The sequence below is a fragment of the Erythrolamprus reginae genome, chromosome 1 (genome assembly GCF_031021105.1).
Source record: "Erythrolamprus reginae isolate rEryReg1 chromosome 1, rEryReg1.hap1, whole genome shotgun sequence".
In the NCBI taxonomy this organism is placed as follows: Eukaryota; Metazoa; Chordata; class Lepidosauria; order Squamata; family Dipsadidae; genus Erythrolamprus; species Erythrolamprus reginae.
The window spans coordinates 403,454,650-403,474,936 of record NC_091950.1 but is presented as its reverse complement, the minus strand read 5'-3'; the positions used below and the strand labels follow the sequence as shown (position 1 = coordinate 403,474,936).

Here is a 20,287-nt window from a genome sequence, read left to right as displayed (position 1 = left end):
TGCTGGCTGGGGAATTCTGGGAGTTGAAGTCCAGATATCTTCAAGTTGCCAAGGTTGGGAAACACTGCCCTAGAGTACTAAAGGAGCTGGCAGATGTCATCTCAGAACCACTGCACCACATTTTTCAAAAATCCTGGAATATCAGGGAACTACCAGAGGACTGGAAAAGAGCTGATGTGGTTCCCATTTTCCAAAAAGGAGGAGGGGGAAGCGACCCTGCAGACTAATTAGCCTAACATCAATACCTGGCACGATACTGGAAAAGATAATAAAAAAACAGATCTGTCAACATCTAGAAACAAATAAAGTAATAACTAGCAGCCAGCACAGGTTTGTTTAAACAGATCATGCCAAACCAATCTCATTTCATTCTTCAACTCTGTGACTAAACTACACTGCTCAAAAAAATAAAGGGAACACTCAAATAACACATCCTAGATCTGAATGAATGAAATATTTGCATGGAATACTTTGTTCGGTACGAAGTTGAATGTGCTGACAACAAAATGAAATTGATTGTCAATCAGTGTTGCTTCCTAAGTGGAGAGTTTGATTTCACCGAAGTTTGATTTACTGGGAGTTATATTCTGTTGTTTAAATGTTCCCTTTATTTATTTTTTTTAGCAGTACAGTAGACTAGCGAAACACTGTGGACGTTAAATACCTAGACTTCAGCAAAGCATTCGACAAAGTAGATCATAACCTACTTCTTCATAAACTAGAGAAAAGTGGGATAGGCAACCTCACACCAGATAGATCTACAATTGGATGGCAAACTGTATTCAACAAGTAGTCTTTAATAGGTCTAAGTCCATATTGAGAGCAGTAAGCAGTTGGGTACCACAAGGCTCTTAGGCCCAATACTTTTCAATTTCTTTATCTTTATAAATGACTTAGATGACTTGGATGGATGGACAGACAGACAGACAGACAGATATAAGATGGAGTGGCTGTGGGTTTTGCCTCCCAAGGACAATTCTATTTGTCCATCTATCATCCTGGGGGGATCATTGACCCCCTCAGAGAGGGTCCGCAACTTGGGCGTCCTCCTCGATCCACAGCTCACATTAGAGAAACATCTTTCAGCTGTGGCGAGGGGGGCGTTTGCCCAGGTTCGCCTGGTGCACCAGTTGAGGTCCTATTTGGACTGGGAGTCACTGCTCACAGTCCCTCATGCCCTCATCACCTCGAGGCTCGACTACTGTAATGCTCTCTACATGGGGCTACCTTTGAAAAGTGTTCGGAAACTTCAGATCGTGCAGAATGCAGCTGCGAGAGCAATCATGGGCTTTCCCAAATATGCCCATGTTAGACCAACACTCCGCAGTCTGCATTGGTTGCTGATCAGTTTCCGGTCACAATTCAAAGTGTTGGTTATGACCTATAAAGCCCTTCATGGCACCGGACCAGATTATCTCAGGGACCGCCTTCTGCTGCACGAATCCCAGCGACCAGTTAGGTCCCACAGAGTGGGCCTTCTCCGGGTCCCATCAACTAAACAATGTCATTTGGCGGGACCCAGGGGAACAGCCTTCTTTGTGGTAGCCCCAGCCCTCTGGAACCAACTCCCCCCAGAGATTAGAATTGCCCCCCACCCTCCTTGCCTTTCGTAAGCTTCTTAAAACCAACCTCTGCCACCAGGCATGGGGAACTGAGATATTCTTTCCCCCTAGGCCTTTACAATTTTATGCATGGTATGTTTGTATGTATGTTTGGTTTTTATAATAATGGGTTTTTTAGTTGTTTTAGTATTGGATTGTTACATGCTGTTTTTATTATTGTTGTTAGCCGCCCTGAGTCTGCAGAGAGGGACAGCATACAAATCCAATAAATAAATTAAATAAATAAATAAATCAGGTGAAAGTGGATACTCCAGCATTATTATTGTCCTCACCAAGATCATTACATCATGGTCCTTGACTCCCACCTAGTGGCCCTGCGGCTGCTGCAAAACCAACTTTTCTTAAGTAATGAAAGAAGAACGTACCAATACTGACGGGAACATATAAATTCCAACATTTTATTTTATCAAGGATTATGAAGCAGAATAGAACAGGTCAACAAGGGCAAATAAAAAGAAGAAAACTGCAAAATATTGAAACCAACCAAAGATCAAATTAAATTGCTTGAGATATTAAAACTAACATCTTCCTTTTTGTTTTCTTCCAACCACAGAAAGGAAGCAGTGATTTAACCCAAAGAACTATAAAATCCTGTAAAGTGACGTGGTTTAAACTGACTTAAAGTTGGCATCCTTCCAGTTACAGCTGTCATCAAAAAGCTGCCCAGGATAGCTTAAAAGTCCTATTTGCTAGACTGGTCATCTCATACTGGATGCCCTGGAATTCCGTGACAGTAGAAACTTTTCACAGCAATGGCTCAGAAATGATGGGAGCTAGGTCTCAATACACTTGGAGCACTTGTGGTGAAATAAGAAAGCAAAAACCAGCTTAATGCAGAAAACCTCTGAAAAACAGGCTGACCCCGGGTTAGGAAGGTAGAAAAACTATTGATGGTTTTTGACCGCTGGAGAAGATTCTTGAGAATACCATGGACAGCCAAGAAAACAACAACACACAAATGAATCCAGAGTTCTCATTTGAGGCACAAAGGACAGAGTCACACTATCATACTTCATGTAAAATAATGCACTTGGGGAAAAGGAATCCTCAATCTGAGTATTGCATTGGCAGTTCTGTGTTAGCAAAAACTTCAGAAGAGAAGGATTTAGGGGTAGCGATTTCTGACAGTCTCAAAATGGGTGAGCAGTGTGGTCGGGCGGTAGGAAAAGCAAGTAGGATGCTTGGCTGCATAGCTAGAGGTACAACAAGCAGGAAGAGGGAGATTGTAATCCCCTTATATAGAGCGCTGGTGAGACCACATTTGGAGTACTGTGTTCAGTTCTGGAGACCTCACCTACAAAAAGATATTGACAAAATTGAACGGGTCCAAAGACGGGCTACAAGAATGGTGAAAGGTCTTAAGCATAAAACGTATCAGGAAAGACTGAATGAACTCAATCTGTATAATCTGGAGGACAGAAGGAAAAGGGGGGGACATGATCGAAACATTTAAATATATTAAAGGGTTAAATAAGGTCCAGGAGGGAAGTGTTTTTAGTAGGAAAGTGAACACAAGAACAAGGGGACACAATCTGAAGTTAGTTGGGGGAATGATCAAAAGCAACAGGAGAAAATATTATTTTACTGAAAGAGTAGTAGATCCTTGGAACAAACTTCCAGCAGACGTGGTTGGTAAATCCACAGTAACTGAATTTAAACATGCCTGGGATAAACATATATCCATTGTAAGATAAAATACAGGAAATAGTATAAGGGCAGACTAGATGGACCATGAGGTCTTTTTCTGCCATCAGTCTTCTTTGTTTCTATGTTTCTATACTTTATGCAAATATCTTTTCCCTTGAGGAGTCCACAATGGTGGAAAAGGTAGAAGGAAGAAGAGAACGGGACGACCATCAGCAAAATGTTAAGACTCAGTTATAGTGGCAATGGATGCCTCATTGGAAGATCTAGAAGATGAGGTTAAGCACATCGGGAGGGGTGGAAATCTATCCACGTGGTTGCTAAGAATCAACACTAACTTGATAATAATCATCAAAGCACATCATCAGAGTCACCAGCCCTTTGCCATTAGCAGTTGGCTTTTCATCATTACTTAGGTTCTGCTTCCCTCTGCTGTTAGCAATCTGGAACTGCAGCTTAAATTTTAGAATTGAATAGAACAGAACAGAATTTACTTAGTTGTTAGTTGGAGGAAAGGTCAAAAGCAACATGAGAAAATATTATTTTACTGAAAGAGTAGTAGATCCTTGAAACAAACTTCCAGCAGACATGGTTGGTAAATCCACAGTAACTGAATATAAACATGTCTGGGATAAACATATATCCATCCTAAGATAAAATACAGAAAATAGTATAAGGGCAGACTAGATGGACCATGAGGTCTTTTTCTGCCGCCAGTCTTCTATGTTTCTTTGTTACTAAAGCTGCACTACTATTAATCTTATCATCGTTCCCATCACTCATTTGTATGCGGCTCCAAGTCTTCGGAGAGGGGCGGCATACAAATCTTAATAATAATAATAATAATAATAATAATAATAATAATAATAATAATAATAATAATAATAATAATAATAGCAGCACAGATGATCCACTGGAACTTGTGCTGGAACTACCATTTACCAGTGGCAAAGAACTGGTGGGATCATAAGCCCAAAAAAGTGGTTGAAAATGAGCAAGCAAAACTACTATGGGACTTCCAACTTCAGACTGACCGAATTCTGAAGCATAACACACCAGACATCCTGATTGTGAAGAAAAAGAAAGTATGGATCATTGAAATCGCAATCCCAGGGGACAGCAGAATTGAGGAGAAGCAGCTAGAGAAATTAGTGAAATACGAAGATCTAAAAATCGAGCTGCAACGACTCTGGCATAAGCCAGTGAAAGTGATCCCAGTGGTACTTGGCACGCTGGGCGCAGTGCCAAAGGATCTTAGCGGACATTTGAAAACCATCAGAATTGACAAAATCTCCATCTGTCAATTGCAAAAGCCGCTTTACTGGGATTGGCAAACATAATTCGCCGCTACATCACGCAGTCCTAGGTGCTTGGGAAGCGCCCGACTGGTGATGAAATACGAAATCCAGCATAGTGATCTCGTTTGCTGTGTTGTATTGACATAATAATAATAGTAATAGTAATAGTAATAGTAATAGTAATAATAATAATCTCCTCCCACAAATGACTGTTGCTTGTATCCTTACAATTTGTACTGACTAGTTCCTAATATGATTGAACTGTTTATTTCTACCCGGAGTATCATTAAGTGTTGTACCTTATAATTCTTGAAAAAGATGGCAGGGAAATCCCAGAATTGGCAATAATAGGGCCAATTCATAAGGCAACGAAGACCTGGCTTTGCTGGCAGGCCTGGGAGGCCATGAACTAACAACTAACATGGCCAAATTGTATGAATTGTATGTATGCATCTGATCATGACTGTTTTAATTAATGGGCTCTTTTTTATTACAGAGTTTTATAGTTTTAGATATTATATTCGACTTCTTTTTATTGTTCTGTATCTATTTGCATTTATATTATTATTATTATTATTATTATTATTATTATTATTATTATTATTATTATTATTATTATTATTATTATTGTAAGCCGCCCTGAGTCCTTTGAGATTGGGTGGCATAGAAGTCGAATAAATGAATGGATGGATGGATGGATGGATGGATGGATGGATGGATGGATGGATGAATGAATGTTGGCTGGGTTCATTAAGGTTTTATACTGTTTCTATACTGTTTTTATATATTGTTTTTATGCTGTTTTTATGCATTGTTTATTCATAGCCGCCCAGAGCCGTTCGGGAGTTGGATAGCATACAAAATTGGCAAACAAACAAACAAACAGACGGACAAACAGACAGGGTGCACATTTCATTTTCAAACCACATGCAGACCTACTTTCTTTTTCACCTCCAGGATGCAGTGAGTAAAGAACTCCTTGTTGAAATGTTAGTGGGAGATTTGAAGACGCTGGAGGTCCCGGTGGCCCCGGTAGGCCAGGAATCCCTGTCTCACCAGGATAGCCTCTGGGTCCCGGAGGTCCAAGTTGTCCTAGAATTCAGAGCAAAGAAAGAGTCAGGATTCCTCAGAGCACTGGAAGCGCATTGCCTTTGCTGAGGATTAAGCTGAGCCTTAAGGCATCTGACACAGAGCCTGTTCCTTAATGCAAAAACAAATCTTGTTTGAGATATGTGAAACATTGATAAAGGAAGGACAATATTCTGCCCTGATTAAGGCATGGCCAAGCATGATTCATCTCCCAACCCCCAGTCTATCAATCCCATTCCTCCCAATGCTGGATTATCAAGCATAAATATTTTGCACGCCAATTCTAGACATTGGTGGAGAAAGTCCTGGCTGTCAGCAGGAGACTAGAGCAAGGGAATTGTATTGTGGTGTGGTGTGGTGTGTTGTATTTATGTATGTATGTATGTATGTATGTATGTATGTATGTATGTATGTATGTCAAGTACAGTGATCCCTCGATTTTCGCGGGTTCAAACTTCGCGAAACGGCTATACCACGGTTTTTCAAAAAAATATTAATTAAAAAATAGTCCGCGGTTTTTTTTTCTATACCACGGTTTTTCCCACCCGATGACGTCATACGTCATCACCAAGAGTCACTTCTCTCTCTCTTTCTCTTTCTTTCCTGTCATTCTCTGCTTCAATCATTTTCTCATTTCTCTTTTTTTCTCCCTTTTTCTATCATTTTTTCTCTCTCTCTACCTTCCGCTCTCCCCCCTCTTGCTCTCTCTCTCTTTCTCCCTCTCTCTCTCCCTCTCTGTGAGAACGCCTGCCCCGCCTCTCCTGCAGCCCCCTCGCTGATAGCTGGGACGAAAGCGCTCTCAGCTAAGGGACTGTGAGGGGTGAGGCAGGCATTCTCAAAGCGCTCAGAGCGGCTACCGGCCGAAAGAGGAGGATGAGAAGCCGTAGCCGCCAGCGCTGCTGCAGGAGGACCCGTGTCCCAAGAAAGCCGGTGAGAGGGGTGGATCGGGCGAGCGGGCAGTAGCGGTGGGGGGGGGGCGGAGGCGCTGGGGGGGTGGGGGCAGCCAACATTCAAAACAATCTTTGCCGGCCTCCGCACTTTCGTCGCTCCCCGCCCCCAACTTCAAGCCCGGCTCCTTGCGCTGCCTTGAAAAAGGGTGCGTGGGGGTAGTTTTTGGCTGTCCATAGCCAAAAATGGTGTTTTTACTTCCGCGCCGCTATTTCGCGGAAATTCGACTTTCGCGGGCGGTCTTGGAACGCAACCCCCACGAAAATCGAGGGAACACACGCCTCATCATACAAACTTTTTGAGATACAAACCCGGCGTTTAAGATTTTTTTGCCTCTTCTTACAAACTATTTTCACTTTACAAACCCACCGCTGCCGCTGGGATGCCCTGCCTCCGGACTTCCGTTGCCAGCAAAGCAACTGTTTTTGCGCTGCTGGGATTCCCCTGAGGCTCCCCTGCATGGGAAACCTCATCTCTGGACTTCCATGTTTTGTGATGCTGCAGGGGAATCCCAGCAGTGCAAAAACGGGTGCTTCGCTGGCAATGGAAGCATCCTAGTCTTCCATAATACCTCAGCAGTGCCACAGGTTAATAGCGTCCATACCACACTGCATTGAGGCAGTAATTGCTGCAAAAGGGGTCCCAACAATGTGCTGAGTACATATGCATGCTTGTACTTTTCAGAGGTCCGATATTGTTCTATGTACAATCCTTTTTTAATTGATCGCATGTAATATTCTAATTTTCTGAGATGGGGGATTTGGGGTTTTCATGAACTGTACCCCATAATCATCACAATTATGACAAATCATGGTTTGAACTATCTTATCTTGCATGATGTGAGTATCTCCCCTATATTAAGTTTCACCTTTTAAGTTACAATACTAAAATAAATGAATGTTTGCACGATATTCTAATTTTTCGAGTTTCACCTGTAAAGCATGCTACTACTAATGAGAAATTGTTGCCCTTGATGACGCATGTGATGTTCATTAATAAAATGAGGACCTTTGACAAATCACACAAAGAAGTTCTCAAATGGAATAAATGACAGAGACCTGTTCTTAAGTTTTGGAAACAAACTGTTTTAATGACAGTTAAGCCTTGGGATTAAGACGGGTAGCCAAGAAGTAAACTCAGTTCAGCCACCAAGACTGAAGATTGGTATTTGTGCTGGGCTCCAGGTCCCTGTAATCTAAATCACTGTATTGATGGGGACTATGGGAATATGGTTCATCTGGAAGCTGTAAAATTGCCACATAACATGTAGCCCAACTTCAAGTATTATCATGGAATCGGCCAACTTGTCCTCCCATAAGTGTAGCTGCTTCTCTCCCCACTTCACTCACCTGGTGGTCCAGTCGGTCCTCTTTCACCAATCTCTCCCTTTTCCCCCTTGGGCCCTTGCAGTCCTGGTCTCCCACTTGGTCCTGGAAGCCCTAAAAATACAAGCATAAACATTTTGGTATCAAACAACAGGGGTCAATAAGAGGGATGCATTCCAATACTAGGGAAGTAATAATACCACTGCATAATGCCCTGGTCAGACCACACCTGGAGTACTGCATTCAGGAGTCATTGCTCACAGTTGCTCATGCTCTCATCACCTCGAGGTTTGACTACTGTAATGCTCTCTACATGGGGCTACCTTTGAAAAGTGTTCGGAAACTTCAGATTGTGCAGAATGCAGCTGTGAGAGCAATCATGGGCTTCCCCAGGTATGCCCATGTTACACCAACACTCCGCAGTCTGCATTGGTTGCCGATCAGTTTCTGGTCACAATTCAAAGTGTTGGTTATGACCTATAAAGCCCTTCATGGCATCGGACCAGAATATCTCCGGGACCGCCTTCTGCCGCACAAATCCCAGTGACCGGTTAGGTCCCACACAGTTGGCCTTCTCTGGGTCCTGTTGGCGGGACCCAGGGGAAGAGCCTTCTCTGTGGTGGCCCTGACCCTCTGGAACCAGCTCCACACAGAGATCAGAATTGCCCCCACCCTCCTTGCCTTTTGTAAACTCCTTAAAACCCACCTTTGTCGTCAGGCATGGGGGAACTGAGATATTCCTTTCCCCCAGGCCTATACAATTCATGCATGGTATGTTTGTATGTATGTTTAGTTTTAATAAGGGTTTTTAGTCATTTTTAATATTAGATTTGTTTCATGTTGTTTTATTATTGTTGTTAGCCACCCCGAGTCTACGGAGAGGAGCGGCATACAAATCTAATTAATAAATAAATAAATTCTGGTCACCTCACTACAAAATGTATTTATTCATTTGTTTGTTTGTTTTATTCGACTTCTATGCTGCCCAATCCCGAAGGTTTCAGGGCAGCTTACAACAAAAAAGGGACATAGAAACTCTGAAAAAGGTACAGAAGAGAGCAACCAAAATGATTAAGGGACTGGAAACCAAGACATACGAAGAGAGGTTGCTAGAACGGGGCAGGGATAGTCTAGTGAAAAGGAGGAGGAGGAGGGACATGATAGCAATATACGGGTACTTGAGGGGTGCCAGAGAGAGGAAGGAGTCACACTATTATCCAGGGCACCAGAGGGCCAGACCAGGAGCAACGGATGGAAATTAACTAAGGAGAGATTCAACCTGGAAATAAGGAAGAACTTTCTGATGGTGAGGGTGATCAATCTATGGAACAGCCTGCCAACAGAGGTTGTGATCACCCCAATGTTTGACATATTCAAGAAGAAATTAGACTGCCATCTGAATGGGGTGGTGTAGGATTCCTGCTTGAGCAGGGGGTTGGACTAGATGACCAGCAAGGTCCCTTTCAACATTAATAATAATAATGATAATTTATTACATTTGTATGCCGCCCCACTCCGGAGACTCGGAGCGGCTCACAAGAAAGATAGATAGATAGATAGATAGATAGATAGATAGGTAGGTAGGTAGGTAGGTAGGTAGGTAGGTAGACAGAGAGAAAGAGAGAAAGAGAGAAAGAGAGAAAGAGAGAAAGAGAGAAAGAGAGAAAGAGAGAAAGAGAGAAAGAGAGAAAGAGAGAAAGAGAGAAAGAGAGAAAGAGAGATAGATAGAGAAAGAAGGAAGGAAGGAAAGAAAGAAAGAAAAAAAGAAAGAAAAAAGGAAGAAAGAAAGAAAGAAAGGAAGGAAGAAAGAAAGAAAGAAAGAAAGAAAGAAAGAAAGAAAGAAAGAAAGAAAGAAAGAAAGACATTTTTCCCTTTTGGTGCACTGGTTAGAATGCAGTACTGCAGGCTATTTCTGCTGACTGCCAGCAATTCAATCCTGACTGATTCAAAATTGCCCTCCATCCTTTCAAGGTTGCTAAAATGAGGACCAGACCATTGGGGACAATATGCTGACTCTGTAAACCGTTTAGAGATGGCTGTAAAGCATTGTGAAGCAGCATATAAGTCCAAGTGCTATTGCTATGTTTACAAATACTCTAGTTATGTGTCTGTGTGCATCCTTATTACAGTCAAAAAACAGTTGAATGTGAAACAAAATGTAAATACAACTTGCCTAATTAAGCAGTCTAACTATAAAATATTCACTAATAGGAAACCGCTCATAACATAGCAAGAATAATAATTGACACTTTCCTAATTGATTCACAAGCTGCGTTCTTAATTGATAAGCACTGCCAAAAATATAAGCTGCAGCAGGGGTCTCCTTGAAATTTCTGTCACAAAACAAACATTTTTACATATTCAGCATGAGATCTGCCTGCAACTATTTTTAGCATGACCCAGATCAAGTCAAAGACAAGCCTCTTTCTCCCACCACTCTCACAAAATCACAGTGGCTCCAAAAACATATTTGAGTCTGAGAGATAATGGGAGGAGAAATAAAAAGAAAAGCTTGAAAAAGTTGGGTATGTTTGGCATGGAGAAGAAAAGACCAGAAGAAAATAAAGATGACTGTCTTCAAATGTTTGAAAGACTGACATGTGGAAGATGAGACAGACTTTTTCAGAATTCTTCTAGAACAGGGGTCTCCAACTTTGGCAACTTTAAGTCTAACATCTTAACTGAGTTGGAAGGGACCTGGGCAGATCATCTAGTCCAGTGTTTCCCAACCTTGGCAACTTGAAGATATCTGGACTTCAACTCCCAGAATTCCCCAGCCAGCATTCTCTGGCTGGGGAATTCTGGGAGTTGAAGTCCAAATATCTTCAAGTTGCCAAGGTTGGGAGACACTGATCTAGTCCAATCTCCTGCCCAAGCAGTGTTCTGCCTGACTGGCTCGGCAATGCGTAATAGTCCAATGAAAAGAAATCAAACACACACGTGCTCTGCTAATCAGCAAACTTGTATTAGATAAACAAAAATAGCTTACTCAAAAAACAGTTCTTAATGTCCAAAAACAATGCAAGGCTTACTTCAGCCGCACACAAAAAACACAGGGAAAAACAAACAAAGACAACCTGGAATGAGCAAAGACATTTCAGGAGTCCTTTTGAATCTTTGAAGCAAACAGCAAGTCCCAGAGTTTTCACCTCCCACTTGTCTGAAAAAGCTGGGTTGAAAACTCCAACGGCACAGAAACTTCAAAGCAGGAACCACAAAACAACACAGATAAACAGTCACAGTTTGCCTTGGCCTTTGTTCCCCTTTTATCCCTTTAGCCCTCATTAAGGGAACCACACCCAGCCCTGGTGCTCCTATAATGATTTGTAATACTCCTTAAAGCGATCCCTTCTTTGCATAGCTCTTCGGCTACTTAGATCAATATATTGATCTGCAGAAGAATTCAAGGAGGAAAGACTGTCTGAGGGACTGCAGGCCAAATCCCCTGGGCTGTCTGCTGAATCCTGTGTCCCAATGACCTCGTCCTCCTGGCTGTCTGCCACATCTTCCTGGCTGTCTGCCACATCTTCCTGGCTGTCAGCCAGGCTTTCACATTCACTTTGTGCCGCGTCTCTCCCATCTGTGGGAGCAACGGCTGGCCCAGGCCCAAACACAACAAGCAGGAGACCCTACACTTGCCTCTACCTAGGACAGAACTCACAACCTCTTGGTTGTAAGGCAAGAGCTCCCCCTCTAGGCCATGGCAGCTGGCTGGGGAATTCTGGGAGTTGAAGTCCACCAGGCTTAAATTTGCCATGGTTGGAGACCCCTGTTCTAGAAGACAGGACATAGTAGGTTTAAATTTATTTATTTATTTATTTATTTATTTATTTATTTATATGCCGCCCCTCTCTGAGGACTTGGGGTGGCATATAAATCCAATTAATTACCAAAAAAATGTATATGTTGGTTGGACATTGAGAAAAACATTCCTAAAGGTAAGAGATATCCAAAAATGGGCCAACCATTGGAATTATTTTTCCTTTACTTGGAGGTGCTTAAACTGGATTACACAATCCTTAAAGCCACTTCAAATTCTGTGATTCCCAGAGCAAAAAGTAAAGCAAACCTTGCTAATAGCTGGGTGTACAAAGCATGCTTAACCAAGTTACTCATAAATTTTGTATCTCCATTTGCATAGCAACTACCGTATTTTTTGACTATAAGACGCACCGGACTATAAGACACACCTTAGTTTTTGGGGAGGAAAATAAGAAAAAAACTGATTGGCCGGTGGATTGGCCTCCCGGAATATCCCCAATCAGCTGTTCCCGGGGTGAATTTTAGCAACAGGTTCATTGGTTGTGAGCTCTGTGCCTTGCTTTTTTTTTCTGCCTCTGAAACCTCCATTTCAGAGGCTTTTTTTATGAAGCTCCATTTCAGAAGCTTTTGTTGGAGTAATGTTTTGCAGAAGCTAGCCCACCCAGATAGCCAAAGCAGCTAGCCAGTCAGACCAGGATATCAGGAACTGTAATCATGAAGATAAATTGAAGACAAGTACTGCAGAGTTTCTTAGCAAAATATTTACTTCTTTCATAGCAAAATTACTTTATTTGTTTGTTTGTTTGTTTGTTTGTTTGTTTGTTTATTATTTCTGTATGTATGGATGGATGTATGGATGTATGGATGTATGGATGTATGGATGTATGGATGTATGGATGTATGTTGAAAGGGACATTGCAGGTCATGAAATCCAACCCCCTGCTTAAGCAGGAAATCCTACAGCACCCCAGCCAATTGACAATACAATCTCCTCTTGAAAATGTCCAAAGTTGGGGAGTTTACAACCTCCGCTGGTAGGCCATTCCACTGGTTGATCGCTTTGACCATCAGGAAGTTCTTCCTTATTTTTAGGTTGAATCTCTCCTTGGTCAGCTTCTAACCGTTGTTCCTCGTCTGGCCCTATTTACACTGTAGCTATCTCTCTCTAGCAGTTACTATACAAAATACTCATAATTCTCTATCTACTATTCTCAGTTACTCTGCTACAAGTCTTCAGCCACGACATTCTTCAGCCAACACAAGCCACAATAACTCACAATATCTCCAAGCTACAATATCTCTAAGCCATAAGCCAAGCCAAGCCACACCTATGGAAAGGTGCATCATGGTATATACTTTCGTCAACCAATCAGATTACATTACAATCTGTAGATTCTAAGCAGTTTTACATTGTTAAATTCATTACATTGATTACAATTCTTCTCTCTGCAATTTGGAATATTATGTCAGCTGATCCTGACAGCTTTTTTTCTGAAACTCCATTTCAGAGGCTTTTTTCAGCCACTGAAACCTCCATTTGAGATGCTGGGTGGGGCTACATTCAGAGTATAAGATGCACCCAGATTCTCACCCTGGTTTTTTGGAGGGGTGGGGGGGAAGTTACATCTTATACTCCAAAAAATATGGTAACTTTTACTGACGTGATTTTTTTACTTAATAGTTTGGTTGAATGGATGGCGAGCTAACCACGTTGTGTGAACCCAGCAAGCTAAGCACGTTATGTGTTGAATGGATGGCGAGCTAAGCACATTGTGTGAACCCAACCACTTTATAGTTCATTGTATAGTGAGAACTCATAAAATGGATAAATTCCATTATGAGGGTTAAGTACATTGAGCAACTGTGTGTAATTATTTCTCAACCAAGTGTCTTTCAAATGCATTGAAAAAGCATAATACAATTATTGTTAGGAAGTTAAGATATGAAATGAATTACCCGATGCCTGTTCTGAATTACATGCATTCTGAGAAGAATAAGTGAGGCCAATAAATCCCACACAGTCTGTTTCTCCACGGATATAATAGACATTCATTACATACAATAATAGTCAATGATCTCAGGCATAACAAAACTAAAGCAATGCCTGTATGCTATTAATTAATGCTTTGCTATATTAAAAAAAGGTTGCATTTAGAAACATAGAAACATAGAAGATTGATGGCAGAAAAAGACCTCATGGTCCATCTAGTCTGCCCTTATACTATTTCCTGTATTTTATCTTAGGATGGATATATGTTTATCCCAGGCATGTTTAAATAAATAAGATGCTTCTATAGCAAATGATATAAAGCCCTTCATGGCACTGGACCAGATTATCTCAGGGACCGCCTTCTGTTGCACGAATCCCAGCGACCAGTTAGGTCCCACAGAGTGGATCTTCTCCGGGTCCCGTCAACTAAAGAATGTCGCTTGGCGGGACCCAGGGGAAGAGCCTTCTCTGTGGCGGCCCCGGCCCTCTGGAACCAACTCCCCCCAGAGATTAGAATTGCCCCCACCCTCCTTGCCTTTCATAAGCTGCTTAAAACCCACCTCTGCCATCAGGCATGGGGGAATTGAGACCCTCTTCCCCCCCTAGGCCTTTACAATAATATATATATATATATAATATTAATGTGCTTTTAATTATTTCTAACATCAGACTACTATTGTACATTGCTTTATTGTTGCTGTTAGCCGCCCCGAGTCTCTGGAGAGGGGCGGCATACAAATCCAATAAATAAATGAATGAATGAATGAATGAATGAATGAATGAATGAATGAATGAATGAATGAATGAATAAATAAATAAATAAATGCTTTAACTAGTGATTACATTTCTTGGTCAGACTTAATGTTATTTGATTTAAATAATGAACCGCAAGTTCAATGCAGAAAAAAAGACAGAATTGGCCTATGAAGAAATACATGGCGTTTCCCATTTTTATGAAAATCAAATGCCCAGAATGAGAACACGAGGCAATCTGCTCACCAACAGGTCCCATTGGTTTCCTCAGGGTTGTTCCTGGATTAGCTAGTGGAATAGCATCAGGCACCACATCATCATACCAAGTGGCTGTAGTCCTTATCATCGGAAGATCATTGTCTGAAGGTGAAGCTCGTTCCGCAGCCTCAAGTAAAAGGATCTGGGTGGAAAACACAAGGGTAAAAACAAATTGTATACATGAAAGTGATATGGAGACGAGGGTCGCCCGGAAAGTAATGCACCACATTTTTTTCTTCAACAATTATTTATTGAATGCAATGAAACTTACACACAGGAAAGAATGATGTTTCTTCTACACTCCCTATTTTTCCATGTAATCTCTGTCCCATTCTATGGCCTTCCTCCAGCGAGACACCAAGGGAGTGTATATGCTCTGTTGGTACCACTCCTTGTTCTAATGGTCTCACCCTCTGTTCTTCTGTTCTGTTCTTCTAATGGCCTCACCCTCTGTGCCCAGTGACTAACCATACTTCTCTCAAGTGCAGATTTTCCATAAACTGTACATAAATGTTTGTGAATGTTCCTAACAGTTTCTTTCTCTGCAGTGAGAAATTTAACACTTACAGACTCCATTTCAAACAACTACTGCAGCTACGCTACCTGTCTGAAAAAACACAAAATTTACACACGCACTCCTGACTATTCAAATAATGTATATCTAAGGTTTCGCATTCATACCATTATTGTAGGCTGAGAAAAAAAATGTGGTGCATTGCTTTCTGGGCGACGCTCATAAACCTTTTTGAATAGGATATAGTGTTTAAATGAAAATCAGGACCACGAACAGCTCCTAATCTATCCTTGAGGACTGGAGCAGCTGGAATTTCTCTGGAAAAGTATTTTGAGCTATTTGCTCAAGGGATAGAAACATAGAAACATAGAAAACTGACGGCAGAAAAAGACCTCATGGTCCATCTAGTCTGCCCTTATACTATTTCCTGTATTTTATCTTACAATGGATATATGTTTATCCCAGGCATGTTTAAATTCAGTTACTGTGGATTTACCAACCACGTCTGCTGGAAGTTTGTTCCAAGGATCTACTACTCTTTCAGTAAAATAATATTTTCTCATGTTGCCTTTGATCATTCCCCCAACTAACTTCAGATTGTGTCCCCTTGTTCTTGTGTACACTTTCCTATTAAAAACACTTCCCTCCTGGACCTTATTTAACCCTTTAACATATTTAAATGTTTCAATCATGTCCCCCCTTTTCCTTCTGTCCTCCAGACTCTACAGATTGAGTTCATTAAGTCTTTCCTGAAGTTTTATGCTTAAGACCTTCCACCATTCTTGTAGCCCGTCTGTGGACCCGTTCAATTTTGTCAATATCTTTTTGTAGGTGAGGTCTCCAGAACTGAACACAGTACTCCAAATGTGGTCTCAACAGCGCTCTATAGGATGGTGTCCTTCAGAAAACTTTGGATTCCTGGAACACACTACCTATAGGAAGAGCTTCCAGGACAGATGGACTGTGGCTTGCAAAAACTAAGAAGAATGTTTTTGGAAAACATATTGTTGGTGTCATCTGTAGGGCAAGGGAGTCTAGTTCCTAGAACCATATTTAAAACACAAGTCTAAAGTCATTGTATAGTATCTTACATACATTAGGAGATACAGCAGGGAAATTTTAAAATAGCCCACCCAAAGTCCTTTGGGAGTTGGGCAGCATATAAGTCCAACTAAATAAAATGAATTAAAATAAATAAAATAAAAAGGGCATTATTAAAGGGGTCAAATACCTATATGGGGAACAAGCAAGAAAACTTAAAAATCCTAGCATAGGGGAGTTAATATGACATTGAAACAGGGGTGGGTTCCACTTATCTTCACCACCGGTTCACATAAATTTCTCCTTACTTCTGGGTTTCTTTTGCCCATTACTTTTTGCCCTACCCTCTAGTGTCTTAAAGAAGAAGTCAATCCCCAATTCTCTGTGACAGCCTCTCAAGTACTGAATGATAGTTATCATGTCCTCTTCACAGTCCTTCTCTTCTATAGGTTAGACCAGGGGTCCACAAACTTGGCTGGGCTGGATAATTCTGGGAGTTGAAGTCCACAATTCTTAAAGTTGCCAAGTTTGAAGACCTCTGTCTGCACTAGACATATCCAGCTGCCTCAATCATTCATCATGTGATTTAGCCTCCAGACTTCTTATTAAATTAAGTCTGAATCTGTAGGCACATTTATCTACGAGAAAGCATGATTTAATTTACTGGGATTTATTTCTATTAGATGTAGATGCATTTCATCTCATATAGTTGTTAACAGTTGTTTTTTTTATGTGTTTAAATTAAACATGTGCAACAAAAACTCTATTTTCCTTTAAATAAATCAGCACAAGCCTTTCAAGGATATGGGGAGAAGTTATAATTTGGAAGCTGGCAGAGAAAGACAATTATAGTATGAAAAATAGTGCTCATGCAAAAACTATGCAGTCCTTTAGCTGTCAAACAAGGAATCAATCATAACTAGCATTTGTATAATCTTATTTCTTCAGATCCAGGGCACCATAGCCTATGCCCTCCACTGGGATGCATGATATCAACTCAGTTCAGATAACTGCAAGTTTTCAAGGAGCGATCCAAACCTTATATTTGTAACAAGCTATTCATCATCCACCATGGATATTGCTAAAAGACATTGGCAGATAGGACTGAAAAACAAAACAAAAAAAGAAAGCAAAACCCCCAACCCTAGGCTCCAGAGAACCTGGCAAATATATATAGTCCTGGACAGATTATACATTGTGAAATCTAATACTTATTATTTATTTTATTTATTTGTTGGATTTGTATGCCGCCCCTCTCCGGAGACTTAAATATTGGTTGATACTGTATGCACTATATTAAGCCATGTACATCATTTATTTATTTATTTATTTTGTCAAGTTCGTATTGGTGGTATACAAAGATATAACAATATTTATATACATGATACTAGTAAGAGAGAAACATTAGGACAGGGGAAGGAAGGCACTCTGGTGCACTTATGCACACCCCTTACTGACCTCTTAGGAATCGTGTGAGGTCAATAGTGGATAGTCTAAGGGTAAAGTATTGGGGGTTAGCTGATGATACTACAGAGTCAGGTAGTGGGTTCCATGCATTAACTATTTGGTTACTAAAGTCGTATTTCCTGCAGTCGAGTTTAGAGCGGTTTACTTTAAGTTTGTATCTGTTGTGTGCTCGTGTGTTGCTGTGGCTGAAGCTGAAGTAGTTGTTGAGAGGAAGGACGTTGTAGCAGATGATTTTATGGGCTATGCTTAGATTGTGTTTAAGGCGACATAGTTCTAAACTTTCTAAGCCTAGGATTGTAAGTCTAGTTGTGCAGGGTATTCTGTCGTGAGTGGATCTTTGTTTCCAAAGCCACCAACACTTAAAAAGAATGTCCATTCTTTTTAAGTGTTGGTGGCCTTGAAAACAAAGATCCACGATAACCAAAAAGAAGAGAAGATCAACAAAAATGATTAAGGGGCTAGAGGCTAATACACATGAAGAATTGGTCTATGACAGAGCTCAAGCAACCCACGGCTCTGAGCCACATGTGGCTCCTTCATCCCTCTGCTGTGGCTCCCTGTTGCTCAAAATATGCGACACAACTGCCAATGTGCGACAACCACCGACATGCAATTTATTAAGCTTTTTGACTCCTGGTAGGCCAACCATGGATAAATCCAAAGAAAAAAAGGTTTCAGAAGGAAACAGAATCTTTAATTCAAGTATGGGAAGAGTTTTGTGGCTCCCGGTGTTTTCTTTTGTGTGGAAAATGAATCCAAATGGCTCTCTGAGTGTTTAAGGTTGCCGATCCCTGGTCTAGGAAATCTCATGTAAAAGAAAATTCTCTTAAGCTTAGCCAGTGATTCTAGCATCTAGGTTTATTGGGAAATGTAGTGTAGCAGGGAAAGCCGAGTTATTAACACTACTTACTGTGCCATAAAAAATCAAAGGGAATGTACTAGGCAGGAAATGTTGGGAACAACTCAGTGATTGGCTCCTACAGGTACGGTCAGATACTCAGTACCTGTAGCAAAATTTTGATATTTTTTTTCCTTTTCCCCCCTTCTGGGCTCTGGGTATGTTTTTCCTATCACAGTAAATGAGGTTGAATGTGTATAATTTTAGAAGAGCTGAGTGTGTGTGTGTGTGTGTACATACACTTTATATATTTATTATTTATTTTTATTTATTCATTTGTCCAATACACAAATACATAGGAAGAAAAATAGACATGTAGTAATATATATAAGGGTAAAGTGAACTTAGAGGAGAGGATATATGAAAGAAAGAAAATATATATGATAAGTGAGAGAAAGGAAAGACAATTGGACAGGGGACAAAAGGCACACCAGTGCACTTATGTACGCCCCTTACTGGCCTCTTAGGAACCTGGAGAGGTCAATCATGCATAGTCTAAGAGAGAAATGTTGGGGGTTAGGGGTTGACACAATTGAGTACGGCAATGAGTTCCACGCTTCGATAACTCGATTGTTGAAATCATATTTTTTACAGTCAAGTTTGGAGCGGTTCGTATTAAGTTTGAATCTGTTGCGTGCTCTTGTGTTGTTGCGGTTGAAGCTGAAGTAGTCATTGACGGGTAGGACGTTGCAGCATATAGTAGATAATCAGGGGCGGGCTGCTGCCTGGATGGGGGGGAAGCACAGTGGGGTAGCGAAAATGGAGCTCCACCCCAGAACACCCAACTTGCACTGAAAGATGTTGAAACAAAATGCATAAGCCACGCCCACAGTGTGGTAGTAAAAAGTTTGGTAGCCCATCACTGGAATAACTCCTAAAGAGTTGAGGACAAGAGTTGTGCATGAGAAAGAGAATAACTAGAGTGTCGCATTAACCAACCTAACATTTAAAAAATCCTTCCATTTTTGGGTGGTTACAATCGAACTAGAAGCATCTGGACACTACAATAATGGGGGAGAAATAACGAAAGAAGCTTAATTTCTCAGAGCAAATTGGTTGTAAACAAGTTCGTGGGAATGGACTATGAACCCAGATTCCTCCTAGGAATATCTAAGCAAGATGCCCACAAACTTGGTACTGAGATTTCAGGAAGTCTATGGAGAGGGGCGGAATACAAATTTATTTAATTAATTAATTAATTAATTAATTAATTAATGAAAGAAAGAAAGAAAGAAAGAAAGAAAGAAAGAAAGAAAGAAAGTCATTGTCACCTTGACGATAAAGCCTATTTCTAATGTGTTGGTTGGTTGGATTTTAGTTAGTGGCCGATGTAAAGAAAATTTTAGTATTGGTTTGACCCCAGTCTGTATCTCAAATAGCTTTGTTAATAAATTGGAACCTGGAAAAGGGCCAGGGTTTGGACTCTGGTTTACTTCTCGGAAGTTTACTGGGATGCTAACACTGAGATCTGTTAAGATCTGAAGTAGTCCTGTTAGTGACCATCTTCAACAACAACAACACAAGAGCACGTAATAGATACAAACTGTTGTGGCTAGCTCTAGCACAGCTCCTGCCCCAAGGACTGTGGATGTAGGGGAGACATCCTCATGCTGCAGGCCTGTTTTGCCCCCAGTGGAATCTGATGATGAAGGCTCCTCTGACCAAGAAGACATGAGTG

The 20,287-nt window shown here is 41.0% G+C and overlaps 1 protein-coding gene across 3 annotated transcripts in view; it reads right to left on the bottom strand.

Moving 5' to 3' along the window:
• Positions 1–20,287, bottom strand: part of COL26A1 (collagen type XXVI alpha 1 chain) — a 236,724-nt gene that overhangs the window by 33,735 nt on the left and 182,702 nt on the right. For all 3 annotated transcript variants that reach the window (XM_070742438.1, XM_070742446.1, XM_070742429.1), the window contains exons 5-7: positions 14,678–14,831; positions 7,951–8,040; positions 5,504–5,656 (exon numbers count right to left, since the gene is read on the bottom strand). In XM_070742438.1, coding sequence (XP_070598539.1) covers positions 5,504–5,656; positions 7,951–8,040; positions 14,678–14,831 — 397 coding nt within the window. The remainder of the gene's footprint in view (positions 1–5,503; positions 5,657–7,950; positions 8,041–14,677; positions 14,832–20,287) is intronic.